The sequence below is a fragment of the Tetrao urogallus genome, assembly GCF_951394365.1.
Source record: "Tetrao urogallus genome assembly, chromosome: 4".
In the NCBI taxonomy this organism is placed as follows: Eukaryota; Metazoa; Chordata; class Aves; order Galliformes; family Phasianidae; genus Tetrao; species Tetrao urogallus.
The window spans coordinates 49611918-49629519 of NC_136817.1; the positions used below are offsets into that span (position 1 = coordinate 49611918).

A 17602-nucleotide genomic window follows, 5' to 3' on the forward strand; every position below is an offset into this window, starting at 1 on the left:
GGAGAAAGAGCTGAGGAGTACCACCATAAGGCTTATCAGCATGAGAATGAGAGTATGAATTTTTTGTACTCTGCTGTGTGCTGTTGGTCCTATCTTTCCCTTTCTTTTGTGGATTACTTCTGTTCACTTGAAGGTGAGAAACAAAGAATGGCATATGGAATCTGCTGTAAAATGAGAAAGTAATATTAAAAATGATTTCCTTTGCTTACTGAATCACCAAAATGCTGAATCGTGCATACACTGTAGCATGCTATGCCAAAAAGGAAGATGAGTTCCTCGGTTAAACCATATTTAGACCTTCCTAAGATGGAATTTCTAACTAATGTTACATGGAAATACAGAGAGGCTGGTTTATGTCTTTTTTCCAGGACAATAACACAAGTGCTTGGGCATTCAGTACTCAAGTTGTTCCTCTGTTTTAATTCAAAAAGTTCCATGTCCACTATTTAACTCAGTTACAACACTGCTGGAATGGGAGAGAGATTCTTCTTTTACCCTTAAGTGGGAATTAAAATAAGGCAAATAATGCTTTTAAAAACCAGCTTTGATAACTTGTCAATTAATAAGTAGAGCTAAGTGAAAAAAAAACGATCAGTGTAATACAAAGACCTTGATCACTATTAAGAGATGGAGATGTTTGAACTCTGGTGTCAAACTTGCTCAAAAGAAGTGCCTACTTTTGTATTAATATGATGAAGAAAGAAAATTGGTAAAAATACTGTGGTTGTCTTTTTTTTTTTTTTTTTTTTCCTGCTTACCTTACCACAAAGCATGAAAACACCCAGTCAAATAACAACTAAATAATGGGGAAGTTATATTAGTGCTGTATGTGAAAAAACATCTGGAGAAACAGAAATGTTATTTCTCAAACTGTCAATAGGGGGCACAAACAAGTTTTATAAAAAGTGTGGGTGTTTTAAAGTACTATTACAGAAAAGGATAGAATTACAGGAAGTTTTCTCTTTGTCTTTTCCTGAACACCTTTTCTGCTTTTTATGAGAGCAGGGATTTCAGGTAAGAAAGTTCTGTTTTTTATTGGATTTATGCTTTTTCTAGTTAGCTAAACAGCCTATTTTTATATTCTGCATCTTATTTGAAATTAGACCACGTTTTTCATAAAAGTTTATTAGCAGATGTGTGATAAGCATGTGGGTAAAAAATGAGAGTGAATGGTTTTTTTGGTCAGTAAATTTGTCCGAAGAAGCTGGCCAAATAGCATTCTTTTTGTATTTGTACCACGGTCATAGTGAAGGGGGTCACAGTGTTATAACTGAAGTAGTTTTCTTTCAGTTAAAATTAGGTCTAACTGATAGTATGTTTCATCGTTATGAAAGATACTTTTAGCACTTGAGTTTTGTGTTATACTGATAACTTTCAAAGTGCGTGTCTTTATACTTGATGATCATAGCTTAATGCATTCTGTGTTATTTCTTACGTGGAAGTTAGTCACTTTATACTGAGTTCTTATAGGACGAACTCTTCAAATCTCAGTTTTGATCTCTCTTTAAACAACAGGACAGGTTCTCCCCGTGAATTTGATGTCCGTAGTCTACTGAATTGCTTATCTGCATGTATCTTGCAAGCACTGTGTGTGTCAAGTTTAAGGATTTTAAGATACACTTTGAACGAAAAAAAGACGTTACTACAAAGTATGATTTCTTCCATGCCACTCCCATTACTCCATTAGGAGTAATGTTCCCCAAGCAGTCAAAAGAACGGACTAGAGAGTGGTGATTATTTTTTGTTCTCTGCACTTGCCCAAATGTGTTTTGAGGGCTAAGATGGTGAAATTGAATGTAATTTTTCAAAAGGAAATTTGGAAAAAGGCTGGACAAGTTATGCTGTGCTGCCTTGTTATGTCTTGACAGTTTTCAAGTCTAGTTTCATGCATTCTCTACAGAAGTAGAAATTAGCGGACTGCCAGCTATTTCAGTGTTGAGATATCTTAGTATGGGTTGTGTGATGTTGAGAATGTGCCCTGTAGGCCCAGTAGTGCAATTCTAAGAAATTCTTCTAAGAAAGCCTGTGGAATGGTTAATGGTACAGAGGTTATATTCCTCCAATGAATGGCAGCTATTACTGTCTCATTGTAGAGTCATTATGAGTTCTGTTTCAGTGTAGGTTTTGTAGATGCAAGTGTATGTTTAAAAAAAGTCTGCTGAGTCTAGTTCATATCCTTTAATAGAGGATGACCGTACTGACCTCAAATGTTGTACTTTCCTGTCAGAGTGTCCTGGAGTTGTGAGGAGCCTATGTAGTACATTGAATGACAGCAGTAATTCCATAAGTAAGCAGGAAAAATCAACACCTCTGAAATCAGATAAATTTTGAAAGAAGCAGACTTTTTATTAAACATGGCAGATTTTGCCAAATAGAAATTACAGTAGTTACTTAATAAAGTCTTTCCTGAGGCAATAAGTCCCTTCATTGTTCTCTGAGTCCAAGGGAGAGATAGCAAATTGTAACCTTAAAAAAATCAATCTCCATGATACCTATTGAATAGCTGCTTAATGATATAACTGTTGTTGTTGTTGTTGTTGCAGGATTAGAACAGATGAATGTATAAGTATTGAGCATCTCCAAGGAACCATAAAGCAGTACGGCAGAGAACATGAGATATCTCAGGAACTCTTTTATTTACAGCTGTCTGTTTGCACTCACTTTTTGGAACAATACTGGCCTGGCTATGAAAAATGAACTCTTTACATCTGTTCCTAACAGTTTTCTACAAGATGGTTTGGACAAAAAAAACTTCAGCCTTCTACCCTCGAATACAAGTAATCATCAGTCTGAAGCTAATTTTGGTTGGGTTGTGATAGAAAATACTACGGAAAGCCTATCATTGTCAGAAATCACAAAAGACAATGTACAAAACTTAATAACTTTATTATCTAATTTTAGAAAAGGCTCCAGGCTACAAAATCTGACACTGACAAATATGTCAGTGTACTGGGAAGCTCTTATTGAAGTACTCCAGACAGTATGGCACTCATCCATTGAATACTTCAGTATCAACAACTTAATACAACTGGGGAATGTCGTAAGTTCTCGCTTCGACTATTCAGATACTTCCATGAAAGCACTTGCACTGAATAAGGTTTTAGTCACAGATCTATACTTTTCACAGGATGACATTTATAACATATTTGCAAACATGAACATCGAAGCCTTGACAATAGCTGATTCTGAGTTAATTCACATGGTATGTCCTTCATCTGACAGTCCTTTTAGGTATGTAAATTTCGCAAAGAATGATTTAACAGATCTGCTTTTTCAGAACTGTGACAAACTAATTCAACTGGAGACATTTATTTTGAAAAGGAATAAATTTGAGAGCCTTTCCAAGGTGAGCTTCATGACCAGCCGTATGAAATCACTGAGGTATCTGGACATGAGCAGCAACTTGCTGCGTAACAGTGGAGCTGAGAAGCGCTGCCAGTGGACTGATTCTCTGTCAGAGCTGGACCTGTCCTCCAACCAGCTGACAGAGTCCGTGTTTGAGTGCTTGCCCGTTCGTATCAGCAAACTGGACCTACAAAACAACCAGATTGCCAGTGTCCCCAAGGGGATTGCTGAGCTGCAGTCCTTGAAGGAGCTGAACCTGGCATCCAACAGGCTGGCCGACCTGCCAGGGTGCAGGGCCTTTGCGGGCCTGGAGATCCTGAACATAGAGAGGAATTTGATCCTCACGCCAAGTGCCGACTTCTTTGAGAGCTGCCCGAGCATGAAGGAGCTGCAAGCTGGGCAAAACCCGTTCAAGTGTTCGTGTGAGCTGCAGGACTTCCTGCGCCTGGAAAGGCGGTCTGGGGGCAAGCTGTCCGGCTGGCCAGAGGCGTACGTGTGCAAGTACCCAGAAGACCTGAGCGGCACGCAGCTGAAGGACTTCCACCTGACCGAGCTGGCCTGCAACACCACTCTGCTGCTCGTGACAGCTCTGCTGCTGACGCTGGTGCTGGTGGCTGTGGTGGCCTTCCTGTGCATCTACCTGGATGTGCCGTGGTACGTGCGGATGCTGTGGCAGTGGACGCAGACGAAGCGGAGAGCTTGGCACGGCTGCCCCGAGCAGCGGGAAGCCGTTCTGCAGTTCCACGCCTTCATTTCGTACAGCGAACGCGATTCGTTGTGGGTGAAGAACGAGCTGATCCCCAACCTGGAGAAGGGGGAGGGCTGCATCCAGCTGTGTCAGCACGAGAGGAACTTCATCCCTGGCAAAAGCATCGTGGAGAATATCATCAACTGCATTGAGAAGAGCTACAAGTCCATCTTTGTGCTGTCCCCCAACTTTGTGCAGAGCGAGTGGTGTCACTACGAGCTGTACTTTGCCCATCACAAGTTGTTTAGTGAGAACTCCAACAGTTTAATCCTGATCTTGCTGGAGCCGATCCCTCCATATGTTATCCCTGCGAGGTACCACAAGCTGAAGGCTCTCATGGCAAAGAGAACCTACCTGGAGTGGCCAAAGGAGAGGAGTAAGCGTGCCCTTTTCTGGGCCAACCTGAGGGCAGCTATTAGCATTAATCTGTCAGTGCCTGTTGAACAGAACAGAACAGAAGTGTGAAGAAAGATATTAAAAGTCTTTATAATGCAGTATCTTCTTCTTGAATTTTTTTTTTGTTTGTTTTTTAACCAATAAATACTTCATGATTTTCATTGATTTTCAATATGTTTCACTTTGTATTATAAAACTTTGTTTCTACATAGTTGCTTATGCTTTGTCACTATATGAAAAATTCAGCCCGGTTTACTGCAACTCACTTGAAATGGGCAGAATGATAGCTTTTGTGTATGGATTTTGATTCCTTGCTTGAAATATTGTAATACTGGTTCTCTCAACAGAATGAAATCTGAAGCAGTCATGTAGAAGAGTGCCTGAATTGCTGGTGACTTAGGAAATCTACATTAATCACAAAGTTTCGATATCTTGGTCATAGGACTTCACATCAAAATTAATTTGCAAGGAGAAAAATTATGCATCCTGTGAAGATGTCTAGAAGTTCAGCATTTGAGATTGTTCCTGGGTGATGTTTTCTCAGACTGTGAAATTTACAGCATGGGACCCAGGACCCAGGACTGTGAATATCTAGCACAAGGGGACAGGCATGGTCAGAAAAGAGGACTGGATGAGGAAAGAAGAGGGATTTTTTCCTTAAAAAGAAAAGAGATGGATGAGCTAGTTTTCCTTTTCATGTTTGCTGCCAAAAAGTAATAGCGACTGGACAGAGTTGTAATGCCCATGCTGTGATAGGCTCCTGGTATCATCTTGATCCGAAGAGTTCTCTTGATGAAGGAAACTAAGAAGGTATGACAAGAATTGCCTTCATTATCAATGGCTGCATCTTGAGAAACTTTTGACTTCTCTACCTCCTCCTTTTCTTTAGCTTTATACTCTTGTTTTTTCCCATACATGTATCTCATTTTAAGCTTATTATCAAAATAATGTGATCTCCTTCTATGATAAGATGATCTGTGTAGTAGATGAGAGAAAGGCTGTGGATGTGATTTACGTGGATTTTAGTGAAGTGTTTGACACTGTTTCCCAGAGAATTCTGGAGAGGTTGGCTGCTCATGGCTTGGACAGAAGCATGGTTTGCTGGGTGAAGATCTGGATGACCAGGCTCCAAGGGTCACAGTGACTGGAGCTCATTCCACTTGATGCCTGCTCACCAGTTGCATTCCCAGGGCTCAGTGTTGAGGCCAGTTTTGTTTCATGTTTTTGTCTGTGATCTGGATGAGGGGATTGAGTGTACCCTCAGTACATTCACAGATTACACTGAGTTAGGCAGAGTTGTGGTAATGCTTCATACTAGGAAAGCTCTGTGGAGAGATCTGGACAGGCTGGATCAATGAGCTGAGTCTAATCTCATGCCATTCAGCAAGACTCAGTGTACACAGAGGCAAGTTAACATTCATCAGTTTAATAGACATTACTGGGACAGCTGGACAGTCTGTCTTCACCAAGTTATCATTACCAGCTGTGGCTAACCGACAGTGTCCACCCTGGGATTACCCCCAGCAGATACTGGTAGCAGCAGGCTTGCAAGGTGTCTGCTAGTCATCATTATTACCATGGCCATATATGTATTAACATCTGGAGACAATAAAGCATCACATATCAGGACAGTCAAGGCCATTTACAGGAAGCAAGGAGACTTAGTTAAAGCTACGGAGCAGTTTCTCACAAACAAGTTTCTTCTGCATACAGAAGCTAGAGGCAGTTTACTAGTATTCTCAAGCTAACATTAGCTCTTCCTCATGGGCTATTTGCCTGATCAGGCTGTGATCTGCTTCTTTTTTCCACAAAGGCTCTAAGGGACATGGTTTACGCATAGGACTTGGTAAGTCAAGCTGAAACTTGGACTTGATCTTGAAGGTCTTTTCCAGCATCGATGATTCCGTGATTCTAAGAATCTGTTGTTTACAGTGGAAACAGTATCTTTTGCAGCACAGCTATGCCTTCCTAATCAGAAAAGCAGTAACCTGTCAGAGACCGAAAAAATTTGCAATGTATTGGGATTACTGATAAGACCCTCTATATGTGGAATCAGAAAAACAAAGTTGCTGTCCTGTATAGGAGTATTGCAGGCCACTTTACCTGTATTTTTGGTGTTTTGTCTTCAAGAAAACATAGCTGGATTCCAACAAACATTCACAACTGGTGAAGATCATCATGTTTCCTCTTTGTCCCTAGAAGGACAAATGTTTGCCATCTTGAATATTAGACTTAGATGATCAAATACCAGGAAATTATAGTTTCCAAAAAATTTCGTAGAAAATTTTCGTAGAAAAAAGAAGATATGTTGAAATGAAATCCTTTTTGAATGTCTGCATTTTCATCACCTTCCATCTTCAATTATTATTTGCAAAATATTTTAATTGTGACTTTTTTAATGAGGTCTGAGCAGGCTGAGATCTCTTGGCTTGAAATCAAGTACTATGAACAACTCTCTAAGGATCTGTAGGGCAAGACCAAATTTGAAGCTTTTATGTCTTGTTCCATTTAGCCTCAAAATTAATACAACAAACCTACTACCAAATTGCAAGCATTTCATTCAGGAATGTGGAGCAAAATATTTTCTGTACATCCTTCATCCCCTCCAACTAGTGCTTCACTGTATGACCCATATAATCTTCAGGCAACTGAAGATGAACAGCCTTAGTATGATTTGCCCATTTCATTTGCAGCTTCAAAAGCTTCAGAGTTTTAGTCAGCGGTCACTGAAACCAAGAATTCAGTTGGCTTCTTCTGTTGGCTGGCGGAGGGGGGAATGTCCTCGGAAAATGCAGAATGCGCTTGGAGTCCTTCGTGCTGCTCAGATGAGAGCACACACCTGATGTTGGAAAATATATCTTTTAGGAGTGGAAGACTTTAGCTGGGGTTTGCTTACCATTTTGAAAAGAACTTGTGAACTAGATACACCTCTGGCAAGACAGCTGATGTGATCAAACCAAAATATGTAATTACCGTCTGTAATATATGTCCTATATCCTCAAGTGAATAGTGTTGGAAAAAGAGACTTGTGATAAGAGTGGAGAAATATTAAATCCGGTACTTTGAAATCAGAAATTCTCATACTGTTATGCTCTTGTCCATGCTGTGTGTTAGATAACTGGCAAAACAGCTGCACATGCTGTGAATTGCTGCATCTAGCTTCTCAGATTCTGCAGGGGAGAAGATTTCTCTAGGGATACATCAGGATACTCCTAACAATTATTTTAGCCTGTGCCATGCTCTGAACACTTTATATAAAAACAGTTTCAGTCCAAGAAGAATATTTTCACATGCGTAGGGCCATGTGTTGACCTCACACCCCACATCACCCTCTCTGCTGGCGCTAATATCTTTGCATTTGGGGAGCTAACTGCCCTTTTCCATGCACATAAGTTATGTGTATTTGTGGCTGGTTTTACACAGAAAGCTGTAACTAATGCACTCCACATATCAGAAAAGGGTGTATGTAAATATATTCTGATGTCAGATACCATATCAGCAGATTCCTGGCATTTGGCTAGTCATCGCAGTGACTAGCGGGAATGCTATTTTATTTGTTGCTATTATTACATTAATATCAACAGAGAGAACTGATAACATAGGACTTCACCCTTCAAAACCCAGGAAGTGTGCAGAATGAAGCAAATAAGATTTTACATATGTTTAATTTGTGTGTATAGGGCAAACCAAACCACAACAGATTGGAAATCAGGATGCACTTGGGGGCTGCCCTGCTGAGAGCTCAGCTATTTTTTGTCTTAGAAACATTACTAAGCATCATCACTGAAGCACAACTGCAGCAAATTAGACCAAGGAAAAGTGCTTGAGAGGGAAAAGGGGGATTCCATGGGATATGAAGCATTCTGCTGAACGGAAGGTTTAAAGCCCATCCCAAAACCAATTTTTTTACTCAGTATTTCAGGTCATTTTTTTTTCCCTTTCAGCAACCTTAACCAAGAGTTCCTGTAATGATCATGTTCAGTCAGTCACTGCTTATTTGAGGGAAAGCAGTACTGACAAACCAATAAATGAGAAAGCTCTGTTTTCTACAAGGTGGATCTTCGTTATGGGGAACACAGTTTGACTTCCATGCTTTGTTCCTTGTATCTGTCTATGCCCAAACAACATAGGCTTGGGCATTAAATGCATCAATATCACAGTTTGACTTGTGGTGGCATTAGCATTCAGTTTGCCAAAATGGCACATGGGAGTAAGTTATGACAATGAAAGAGCTGCCACTGAAATTAAGGTCCTTGATAGGAACATTAACCTAGCTACTAACAACTTCGAAGAATTGTATTAACATTTAGTAAATGTTTGGATGAGTCCAACTGCTTTGACTATGTTTTAACTCAGTGCTTTGCAAGTTACCTTTAGCTGTTCCCATTGGAGAGATTTGTCAATCATTCAGGGACAGCACCAATCCTAAGTAGCCTCTGAAATCCAGCTGAGTGTAGCTGCTGTTCCTCTCTAGTTTAGTAAATACAATACGTAGGCAGAAGTGTGAAATGCACCGTGAGGAAGATTGGTTGGAAGATTGCTCATTGGTAATATCAGTCACAAAAACAAAATAAAAACACACCAGAAAATAGCAGCAGCATAAACTTCAGAAATACAATGAGATATCTGTGTGAGTAAGGGTATGTTCAGGACAAAGGATAGTATTTAGCTGCTGCAGTCAAAATGCATGGACAGAAATACACTGCTTTCTTTTCATATCATGTAAAATGACTTAATCAGTAAACAGAAACCACCCTCAAACAAAGCTTTCCTGAATGCATTAGGAAAAATAATATCATGTACTGCCCTTAAGGAATTAACAGAAGTATTTAGGAGTGTTGCTTTTATTTTAACAACTCTTTCCACAATTTTCCTTATGGTACAAATTTCTCTAATTTAAAAACAGTTTTAAACGTATCTTAAGGTCTGATAAAGAAGGGTGGAAAGGAAATTAAATATATTACAAATAAGGATGTAGGTACCTTTAGCACCTTTGTGTATACTGGAGTAAATTTGGAAGAAAGCTGACAATGTTTTTTATTTTGTTTACACAACAAAGATTTTTCTGCCAGTAATTACATTGGCAGGAAAACTGGCATTAGTTTGCAGAATGATGTTCTTAATTTGATTAGGATTATAATGTTCTGTCCACAAGAGCCTTAGCCTATTCATTTTCATTTCTTAATGTTCACCAATGGCAACTTCTCCTTTAAGATGAAGAAAAGACAGTATCAGCTGACAGTCAAACTCTTGCTGCTTATTGAGAAGCACTCATGATCTCCAGTCTTGTCTGGGGAAACAGATGGCTCAGGGTGTTACGTGCAATGCGTTACTCAGATCCACTGCACTGGGGACAGCAGAATGCTTTACTGCCATCAGGTTTCAGCACAACAGTCCTTCCCACCAATCTTAAAATAAAAGACAAATTTTCTTCTAGCAAAGCAAAAAGGTTACATTCTTCTTTATAAAACTGAAAAGGTAATTGTAAAAGAGAAGTTTAGAAGGATTCTACTGCAAACTTCAAGTATATCTGGCACCAGTTGTTAGAATAAATTTTCATACTTGTCAGCTTTCTTCAGCTGAATGCCTTCTTGCATTTAAATCTTCTTCAAGGTGCTGTTTTATTGTGGGGAATAAGCTCTAAACTGAGTCCAGAATCAGCCATGATGCTCTGGTTTGCTTATACTTGAAGAAATCATTACATACTTCATGAATTTAATCTTAAAATCATTAAGATGAAATGAATCTTCATTTATTTTACTCAGCTTCTTTCTTGCTAATTAATCTTACTGAAGCATGTTGAATTAGTTTGGAGGCTCAGGGGAATTGTGTGTTTTCAGTTATACTGACTCTGAAGTGGACTGATTCTGCTCTGTTGATTTGCTCACTGGGCTCTCACCCCTTTTCAAACCTTTAATTGGATGACCGCTCCATTGGATTTCTCCATCACTAGATTGCCTTCTATTGCTTTATTCTTCATGACTGTCCTACAGCTTTCATGTTTGTACAACCAATGAATGTACCGATGCTATAATTATGAGATGCACCAGAGAGCTTAACTGCACAGCTATTACACCAAAGCAGAAAAGGTAAGATGCTTACCCATATCCTGGGCTCACTTATGAAATTCCAGCACAGTGGATCTTCAGAAGAGATCCCTCCCCTCAGTAGTAAGCCCTTAAAGGGTCTAGGAGAGGTGCAGCCAGGCTCCACTCCTTCCAGCAGCACAGGAGAATTGCCTTCACCTGTGCTCCCAGGGCTGAATCATTGCTCACCTCAGGTGCTCAGTCAGAGGTTCAGGCCGTGATTCAGCAGTCCCCTGTGCTGTCACATTGGCAGGTTTTTGTGTGTTGTTTTTTTTTTTTACAGTACTTTTGAATTAAAGTACAACGTGGGGTTTCCCTGGTTTAAACATCTAAGCCATATTGAATGTAAAGGTGACTGACCTGAAAAAGTTTTGAATTGTGTTGGTTTACCCAGCAATATTTTTTGAGATCTAAGCTTCTAAGTCTGCTAATGTGCAACAGTACTTAATGTGCCTGCTGTGGGAAACGACTCAGAGGGGTAGATCTGGCAAGGGTTTTGATATGAAGTGCAGTTGTCTGTAAAAGTTCTGCTTCCTCTTTTCTGTGCATGCAAAAGAGGAGATGCAGTTGATACGCTGTGTAACCAACAGAAATGGACAACGTTAAAAATGCAGAAATATTTACATAACCTTACTTTGGAGAACAGCAGAAAGACTTATTTCCTCCTAAACCATACAGATAATTAAATGTTGCAGAAGCAAAAGTACTTTGAGTTTGGATTGTTAAAAATTTCCTTTCATTATGCTCTTAATACCTGCGTTGCAGGGAAATTTTATTATTACTTAGCATTATGCAGCCTCTACATAAAAGCCCGTTCTTCCTATTTCCTGGCATAGCAGTCAAGGGACAAGCATCTTGTGTGAGATTCTCCAGCTTGAAGATTACATATGTTTGAAAACCTGTTTTGAGGTTGTTAACTGAGTATGCAGTAGGCAATTGCTGGCTCTTCACTCAGAAATAAATTCAATCCATAAAAGGTGGGTGATATTCTCTGCTTTGTTTACTTCTTTTCTTTTGTTATATGTCTTGTGGTATCTACCAGATCTCAGGTGCTCGTGCTTCTTCTGCCTTTTGAAATTTCTGTGAAATTGCTCAATTTTATCTTGAATTTCAACATAGAAGAAAGAAAGAATTGGTATGGCAATTTTCTTTCTCAACAAATTCTAATTCAATACCATTCTTTAATAGTGTTGGATGGGTTACTGCTGATCTTAATATTTTTCCATCAGACAAATCTGCTTTATTCTTTATGTTTGGCACACTTTGGGGTTATACTGTGTGGGCTGTCCTTTTTTGCAGTGTATAAAAAAGTATACACTGTAAATTTAAACTCGTACTAGCAGAGCATGGACCAGAGGATGTTTTCCTTTTTTTTTCTCTCTTCAGAAAAATATCTTGCTTTTTTCCTTACTCAGCAGCTCCCCAAAGTTTCTTTGATTCGAGAAGTTTTTTGCCAGCCTGGACTCTGACAAACAAGATCAGCTACTCTTTGAAGAAATCTGGGTCCTTGTCTTGGTTCTTCTTCTAAGTTATATTGTACTTTGGCCAACAAGTTCAGCTTCATTTAAGATCTCTGTGGTCGGATACCCTAGCACAGCTTTCTGAAGACTGAATTCAGCTTCTCAATTGAATTTTACATGGATTTTGTAGAGGTAGCTTTACACTTTAATGATTCATTATTTTAGTGCTCCTGGTGAAGTTAATTACATATCTTTTTGCTTTAGTTTTCTGAAAGAAAGTTTGATGAAGCTTTGCAGGAGATTCAAAAGGGAAGGAATGACTTTTGATATCAGGCAAACAAGTTATTAGCGACCAACACCTAGAACTAAAAATAAAAGAATGAACATTTAGTTTTTATTAATAAAATATTACCTAATCGCCTAGGGGAATAATTTAAAAACCTTTTTTTTTCCCTAAATAAAACTATTGGAGGAAAAAAAAACAGACACTTTCCCTCCTGAAAGAGTTTCAGTCATTCGTACTTCTGGGTGTCTGCCTATTGCATCTGTGTTTTCTGTATCATCCTGTCTTGACACAAGAGTAATGCCCAGTGCATATTTTTTCATAATATGACTGATGCCTTTCCATCTTTGTAGATTGTTCATAGGCTTGACCATTTATTCATTCCACTGGACCGTTTTCCATAGCCACAAAAATTTTCCTCCCTGGTCTGTTTGATCTTTAGAATTAGAATCATTGTCCCTCATCCTAGATGAGAGCCCCTAAAGAGACTCTGTTTAGTTGTCAACTATGGGATAGTTTGAAAAATGGAGGAAATTTCTTAGGACACTATGAAATCTTGGAATCTTTTGAAGGAATCTTTATAGGGAGTCTTCAGGTATGCTGTAGCTTTCCTGTTAGTATGCTTTCAGATACACTGGCATTATCATATTCACATAAATTACGGTAAAATTCCTCAAGCTTCTTGGCTTACTGAAAAAAAAGACATGTCTTTGTGTTTCACTGGGGTGTTTCTTTGAGGGTTTGCATGGCCATATCTTAGCTCTCTGGGATGTGAAGAATATCCGTTTGCTCTTTTGAGTGAAGATGTTTCTTTTGCACTGGTTCCTGTGGGAGTCAATGGGACTTTTGAAGGTTTGCCCCAAGTGTGTCTGGACACAGAGCACAGGGAAAAAGCACGTGCGAGGCTTGCTGTGTTCTCCTTTACTCCCAAATATATTACAAAATCAAAGAATCCTTAGAGTTGGAGGGGACCTTTAAAGGTCATGTAAAGGTCTCCATATTGATATCTATTTGTATAATTTCTGAAGATAATTGAGAAATTCTTTAACATCTCTGTATTTTTCAGACATACCACCAATAGTTCTCCTGCCATTATATAAAAATTTGTCTCTACTTAACTCAGAAGATCAATAACTGGAATTTTTGATAATTTTTTTGGTAATGTCTTAGAGAAAATATGCAAAAATATTTTTAATTATGTATTTTTTTGCATTATATTTTATTTTAGTTGAATTTACTGTTTATTACAATTCAAAAAATTCAGGAAAATCTATGTATTTTCTTCTCATAGGTTGGACTCCTTACTGAGGCATATTGAACAGAAAACATACATGCTTTTGCGTTTCTCTGAAGAACCAAGAAAATTCTGAGACACATAATGGGATCTCTTACAAGTATCTATGTCTTTGCTTGTGTGTTTTTATCCATATTTTGGAATAATATCCAGTCAACTGTGGAAAATAAAATCACTGCAAACTATTCAGGACATCTACTAACTAAAGTTCCAAAAAACATTCCAGTCCATACTCATGTATTAGATTTATCACATAATAGGATCTCTAAAATTACTAACTTGGAATTTATTTCTCTTCCTGAACTTCAAGTATTAAATCTTTCTCATAATCTAATTACAGAGCTTGACTTCAGTGTCTTCATATTTAATCAAGATTTAGAATACTTAGATTTATCTCACAATAACATTGGGACAGCTTACTGTCAAATGCTCGCACGTCTTAGACATTTAGATCTTTCTTTCAACAAGTTCACTGTCTTGCCAATCTGTCAGGAATTTGAGATCATGTTTCATTTGGAATACCTAGGATTAAGTGCCATGATGATACGAAGGTCAGACTTCAGATATGTGACACATTTGCAGCTGAACACTGTCTTCCTAACCTTAGAAGACTTTTCTCTGTATGAGCCTCTAAGTTTAACAGCTTTAAATACAAGGAACCTTCACATTGTTTTTGCAGCAGACCAAAACTTCAACTTTTCCCTCTTATATGACGGAATGAGCACTTCAGACAAGTTAAAAATATTTAATTTAAGGTACACCTTGGGCCACAAAGATTTTCCCTCCCCTTCTTTAGAGCTTCTGAAGAACATCAAAGCAACAGAGCTAATGCTTGACGCTGTGGACTTAGAATGGACAGTCATTCTGCAAATCTTTCTGCTAGTTTGGGACTCAACTGTGGAGCACTTAACTGTGAGAAATTTGATTTTTCGGGGACCAGTGGTAGAGCTCACTGAATATAAATTTGTATCTTATTTAAGACCTCTGGAACAATTTCTCTCTTTGGGTGGCTCCATGAAAGCACTAACTTTGGAGCGTGTTCGAAATAAGTTGTACTATTTCAACCAGGAGATTGTGTACAGATTGTTTTCAGAGTTGAATATTGATAATTTGACAATACATGATGCATGTATGCCACACATGCTTTGCCCCCAAAAAACAAGCTCATTTCAGTATATAAATTTTTCCCGCAATGCCCTGACAGATGAATTGTTCCAGAATTGTGACACTCTGACAAATTTAAAATTACTTATTTTGAATAGGAATAAATTTAAGAGCCTTTCCAAGGTGAGCTTCATGACCAGCCGTATGAAATCACTGAGGTATCTGGACATGAGCAGCAACTTGCTGCGTAACAGTGGAGCTGAGAAGCGCTGCCAGTGGACTGATTCTCTGTCAGAGCTGGACCTGTCCTCCAACCAGCTGACAGAGTCCGTGTTTGAGTGCTTGCCCGTTCGTATCAGCAAACTGGACCTACAAAACAACCAGATTGCCAGTGTCCCCAAGGGGATTGCTGAGCTGCAGTCCTTGAAGGAGCTGAACCTGGCATCCAACAGGCTGGCCGACCTGCCAGGGTGCAGGGCCTTTGCGGGCCTGGAGATCCTGAACATAGAGAGGAATTTGATCCTCACGCCAAGTGCCGACTTCTTTGAGAGCTGCCCGAGCATGAAGGAGCTGCAAGCTGGGCAAAACCCGTTCAAGTGTTCGTGTGAGCTGCAGGACTTCCTGCGCCTGGAAAGGCGGTCTGGGGGCAAGCTGTCCGGCTGGCCAGAGGCGTACGTGTGCAAGTACCCAGAAGACCTGAGCGGCACGCAGCTGAAGGACTTCCACCTGACCGAGCTGGCCTGCAACACCACTCTGCTGCTCGTGACAGCTCTGCTGCTGACGCTGGTGCTGGTGGCTGTGGTGGCCTTCCTGTGCATCTACCTGGATGTGCCGTGGTACGTGCGGATGCTGTGGCAGTGGACGCAGACGAAGCGGAGAGCTTGGCACGGCTGCCCCGAGCAGCGGGAAGCCGTTCTGCAGTTCCACGCCTTCATTTCGTACAGCGAACGCGATTCGTTGTGGGTGAAGAACGAGCTGATCCCCAACCTGGAGAAGGGGGAGGGCTGCATCCAGCTGTGTCAGCACGAGAGGAACTTCATCCCTGGCAAAAGCATCGTGGAGAATATCATCAACTGCATTGAGAAGAGCTACAAGTCCATCTTTGTGCTGTCCCCCAACTTTGTGCAGAGCGAGTGGTGTCACTACGAGCTGTACTTTGCCCATCACAAGTTGTTTAGTGAGAACTCCAACAGTTTAATCCTGATCTTGCTGGAGCCGATCCCTCCATATGTTATCCCTGCGAGGTACCGCAAGCTGAAGGCTCTCATGGCAAAGAGAACCTACCTGGAGTGGCCAAAGGAGAGGAGTAAGCGTGCCCTTTTCTGGGCCAACCTGAGGGCAGCTATTAGCATTAAGCTGCCAACATCCTTTGAAACAGATGAGGAGCAAAATGACGTCACATCTACTAGTAGTATGACCCAACGTCTGATTGAGTGACTTGACTATCTTGCATTATTTTTCCCTAATCAGAGTTTTGTAGGTTTGTTTTTTTTTTAACAGTATTTTTAGGTTCTCACCTAAAACGTTGGTAAGCCTTCCTAAATTGCTGTTACTTGTTTTACTTGTGCAAGTAGTCAGAAGTTTTGTTATTATCACATAAAGAGTGAGAGAGAAAATTTGCTAGTGACTGCACTTTTTTTTTTTTTTTTTTTGACTCAAATTGCTTTAATTTTGGATGTATCCCATTGATTCCAACTCTATTTGAAAGTAAAAGATACTCATTAATTCAGTGCCGTCAGGCATATTAAGGTCATGGCCTTAATCTTTGCTCTCACGAAGATGTTGTGGAGTAACCGTGGTAGGGATCTACTTCCTTTCGATCTAAATAAATTGTGCAAACAAGAAGAAAATTGTTGTTTATAACCATTTGTATGCCAGTATAATAGATGTCAAGGGTACAGTATCTCTACACCTTCAGACCTGTCTTTTAATTACCCCAGGTTTATGTTCATTTCTGGCAAGCTTTTCCCTTAGTCAGACACAGAGACTGTCCTGGGTAAAAGCTGGAAGTTGGAGCCATAATACCTGTTTAATATCCATCATACTTCACTATGCCCTAATTGCCATTTGCCTAGATTTACCCATTAAGTAATGATTTCATGGAATTCACCACTGGTAGTCTTCAAAATAACAGTTAACTTCTGAATTTATGATTTTTAATACTATTAAAATATTGTTTCTACCGTATTCATATGAAGCTGTATGGTGTTATTTTGCATTTTTTCTGAACTACAGTTATATATATCTCAATCATATTTTCTTATCATGAGCTCTTTCACCTTTGAGGGCAAGAAAACAGGAAAAAAATGCCTCAGTCTATTACAATTTGATTACAAAAAGTTCTCTCAGTTGCATCACTGTCATTCTTCTGTTAAATTACAAAATATATCTTCTTGCTCTCTCTCTGCAGCTGTTATAAAGTAGTTTTGTAGGTATTTAGAGTATGTCACATGGTAATATTGCAGGAAAACCCCTATTATTTATAGAAAGTTGGTAACACTGCACATGAACAATAGGAAGCAGAACTTGCACAACCACTGAAAAAGAGCTGCATTACCAGAACTGTCACTGAATTAGGTCGTTTCTCGTTTAAACTCAGAAGACTGATATTTTGGGTTAAATCCCTTGTTATCTCTAGGAGACATCTAATCACTTGCTATGTGTGACTTTAATTTGATAACCTAATAAATGTTTCATTTTTGTGTGTTCTTAACCTTCCTGCTGTGGTATGCTGGTGGCCAGGAGTTGCACAGTTGCCTTCCCCAATTGGTGGAAGTGAGATGCCCTTGGCTGCTGCATGTGAAGTGGGTGAACCAGATGGAGGATGTGATCCCTCTCACCTGCTGCTAACCCTGCAGTGGGAGCTGGAGGATGCTGTGGCTGACA

At 39.6% G+C, this 17602-nt stretch overlaps 1 protein-coding gene and 1 pseudogene across 2 annotated transcripts; both read left to right on the forward strand.

Annotated features, from left to right (window-relative positions):
• Positions 1-2611: 2611 nt before the first annotated feature.
• On the forward strand, positions 2612-4558 carry LOC306945929 (toll-like receptor 1; the record flags this gene model as incomplete). The annotated part of the gene is made up of 1 exon (XM_079534822.1): positions 2612-4558. The coding sequence occupies one exon, from the start codon at positions 2612-2614 to the stop codon at positions 4556-4558; it is 1947 nt and encodes a 648-aa protein (XP_079390948.1).
• Positions 4559-13696: 9138 nt separating this feature from the next.
• LOC306945418 (toll-like receptor 1 pseudogene) lies at positions 13697-16153 on the forward strand (annotated as a pseudogene). Its single transcript has one exon. The product of its transcript is annotated as a toll-like receptor 1 pseudogene (transcript).
• Positions 16154-17602: the final 1449 nt, after the last annotated feature.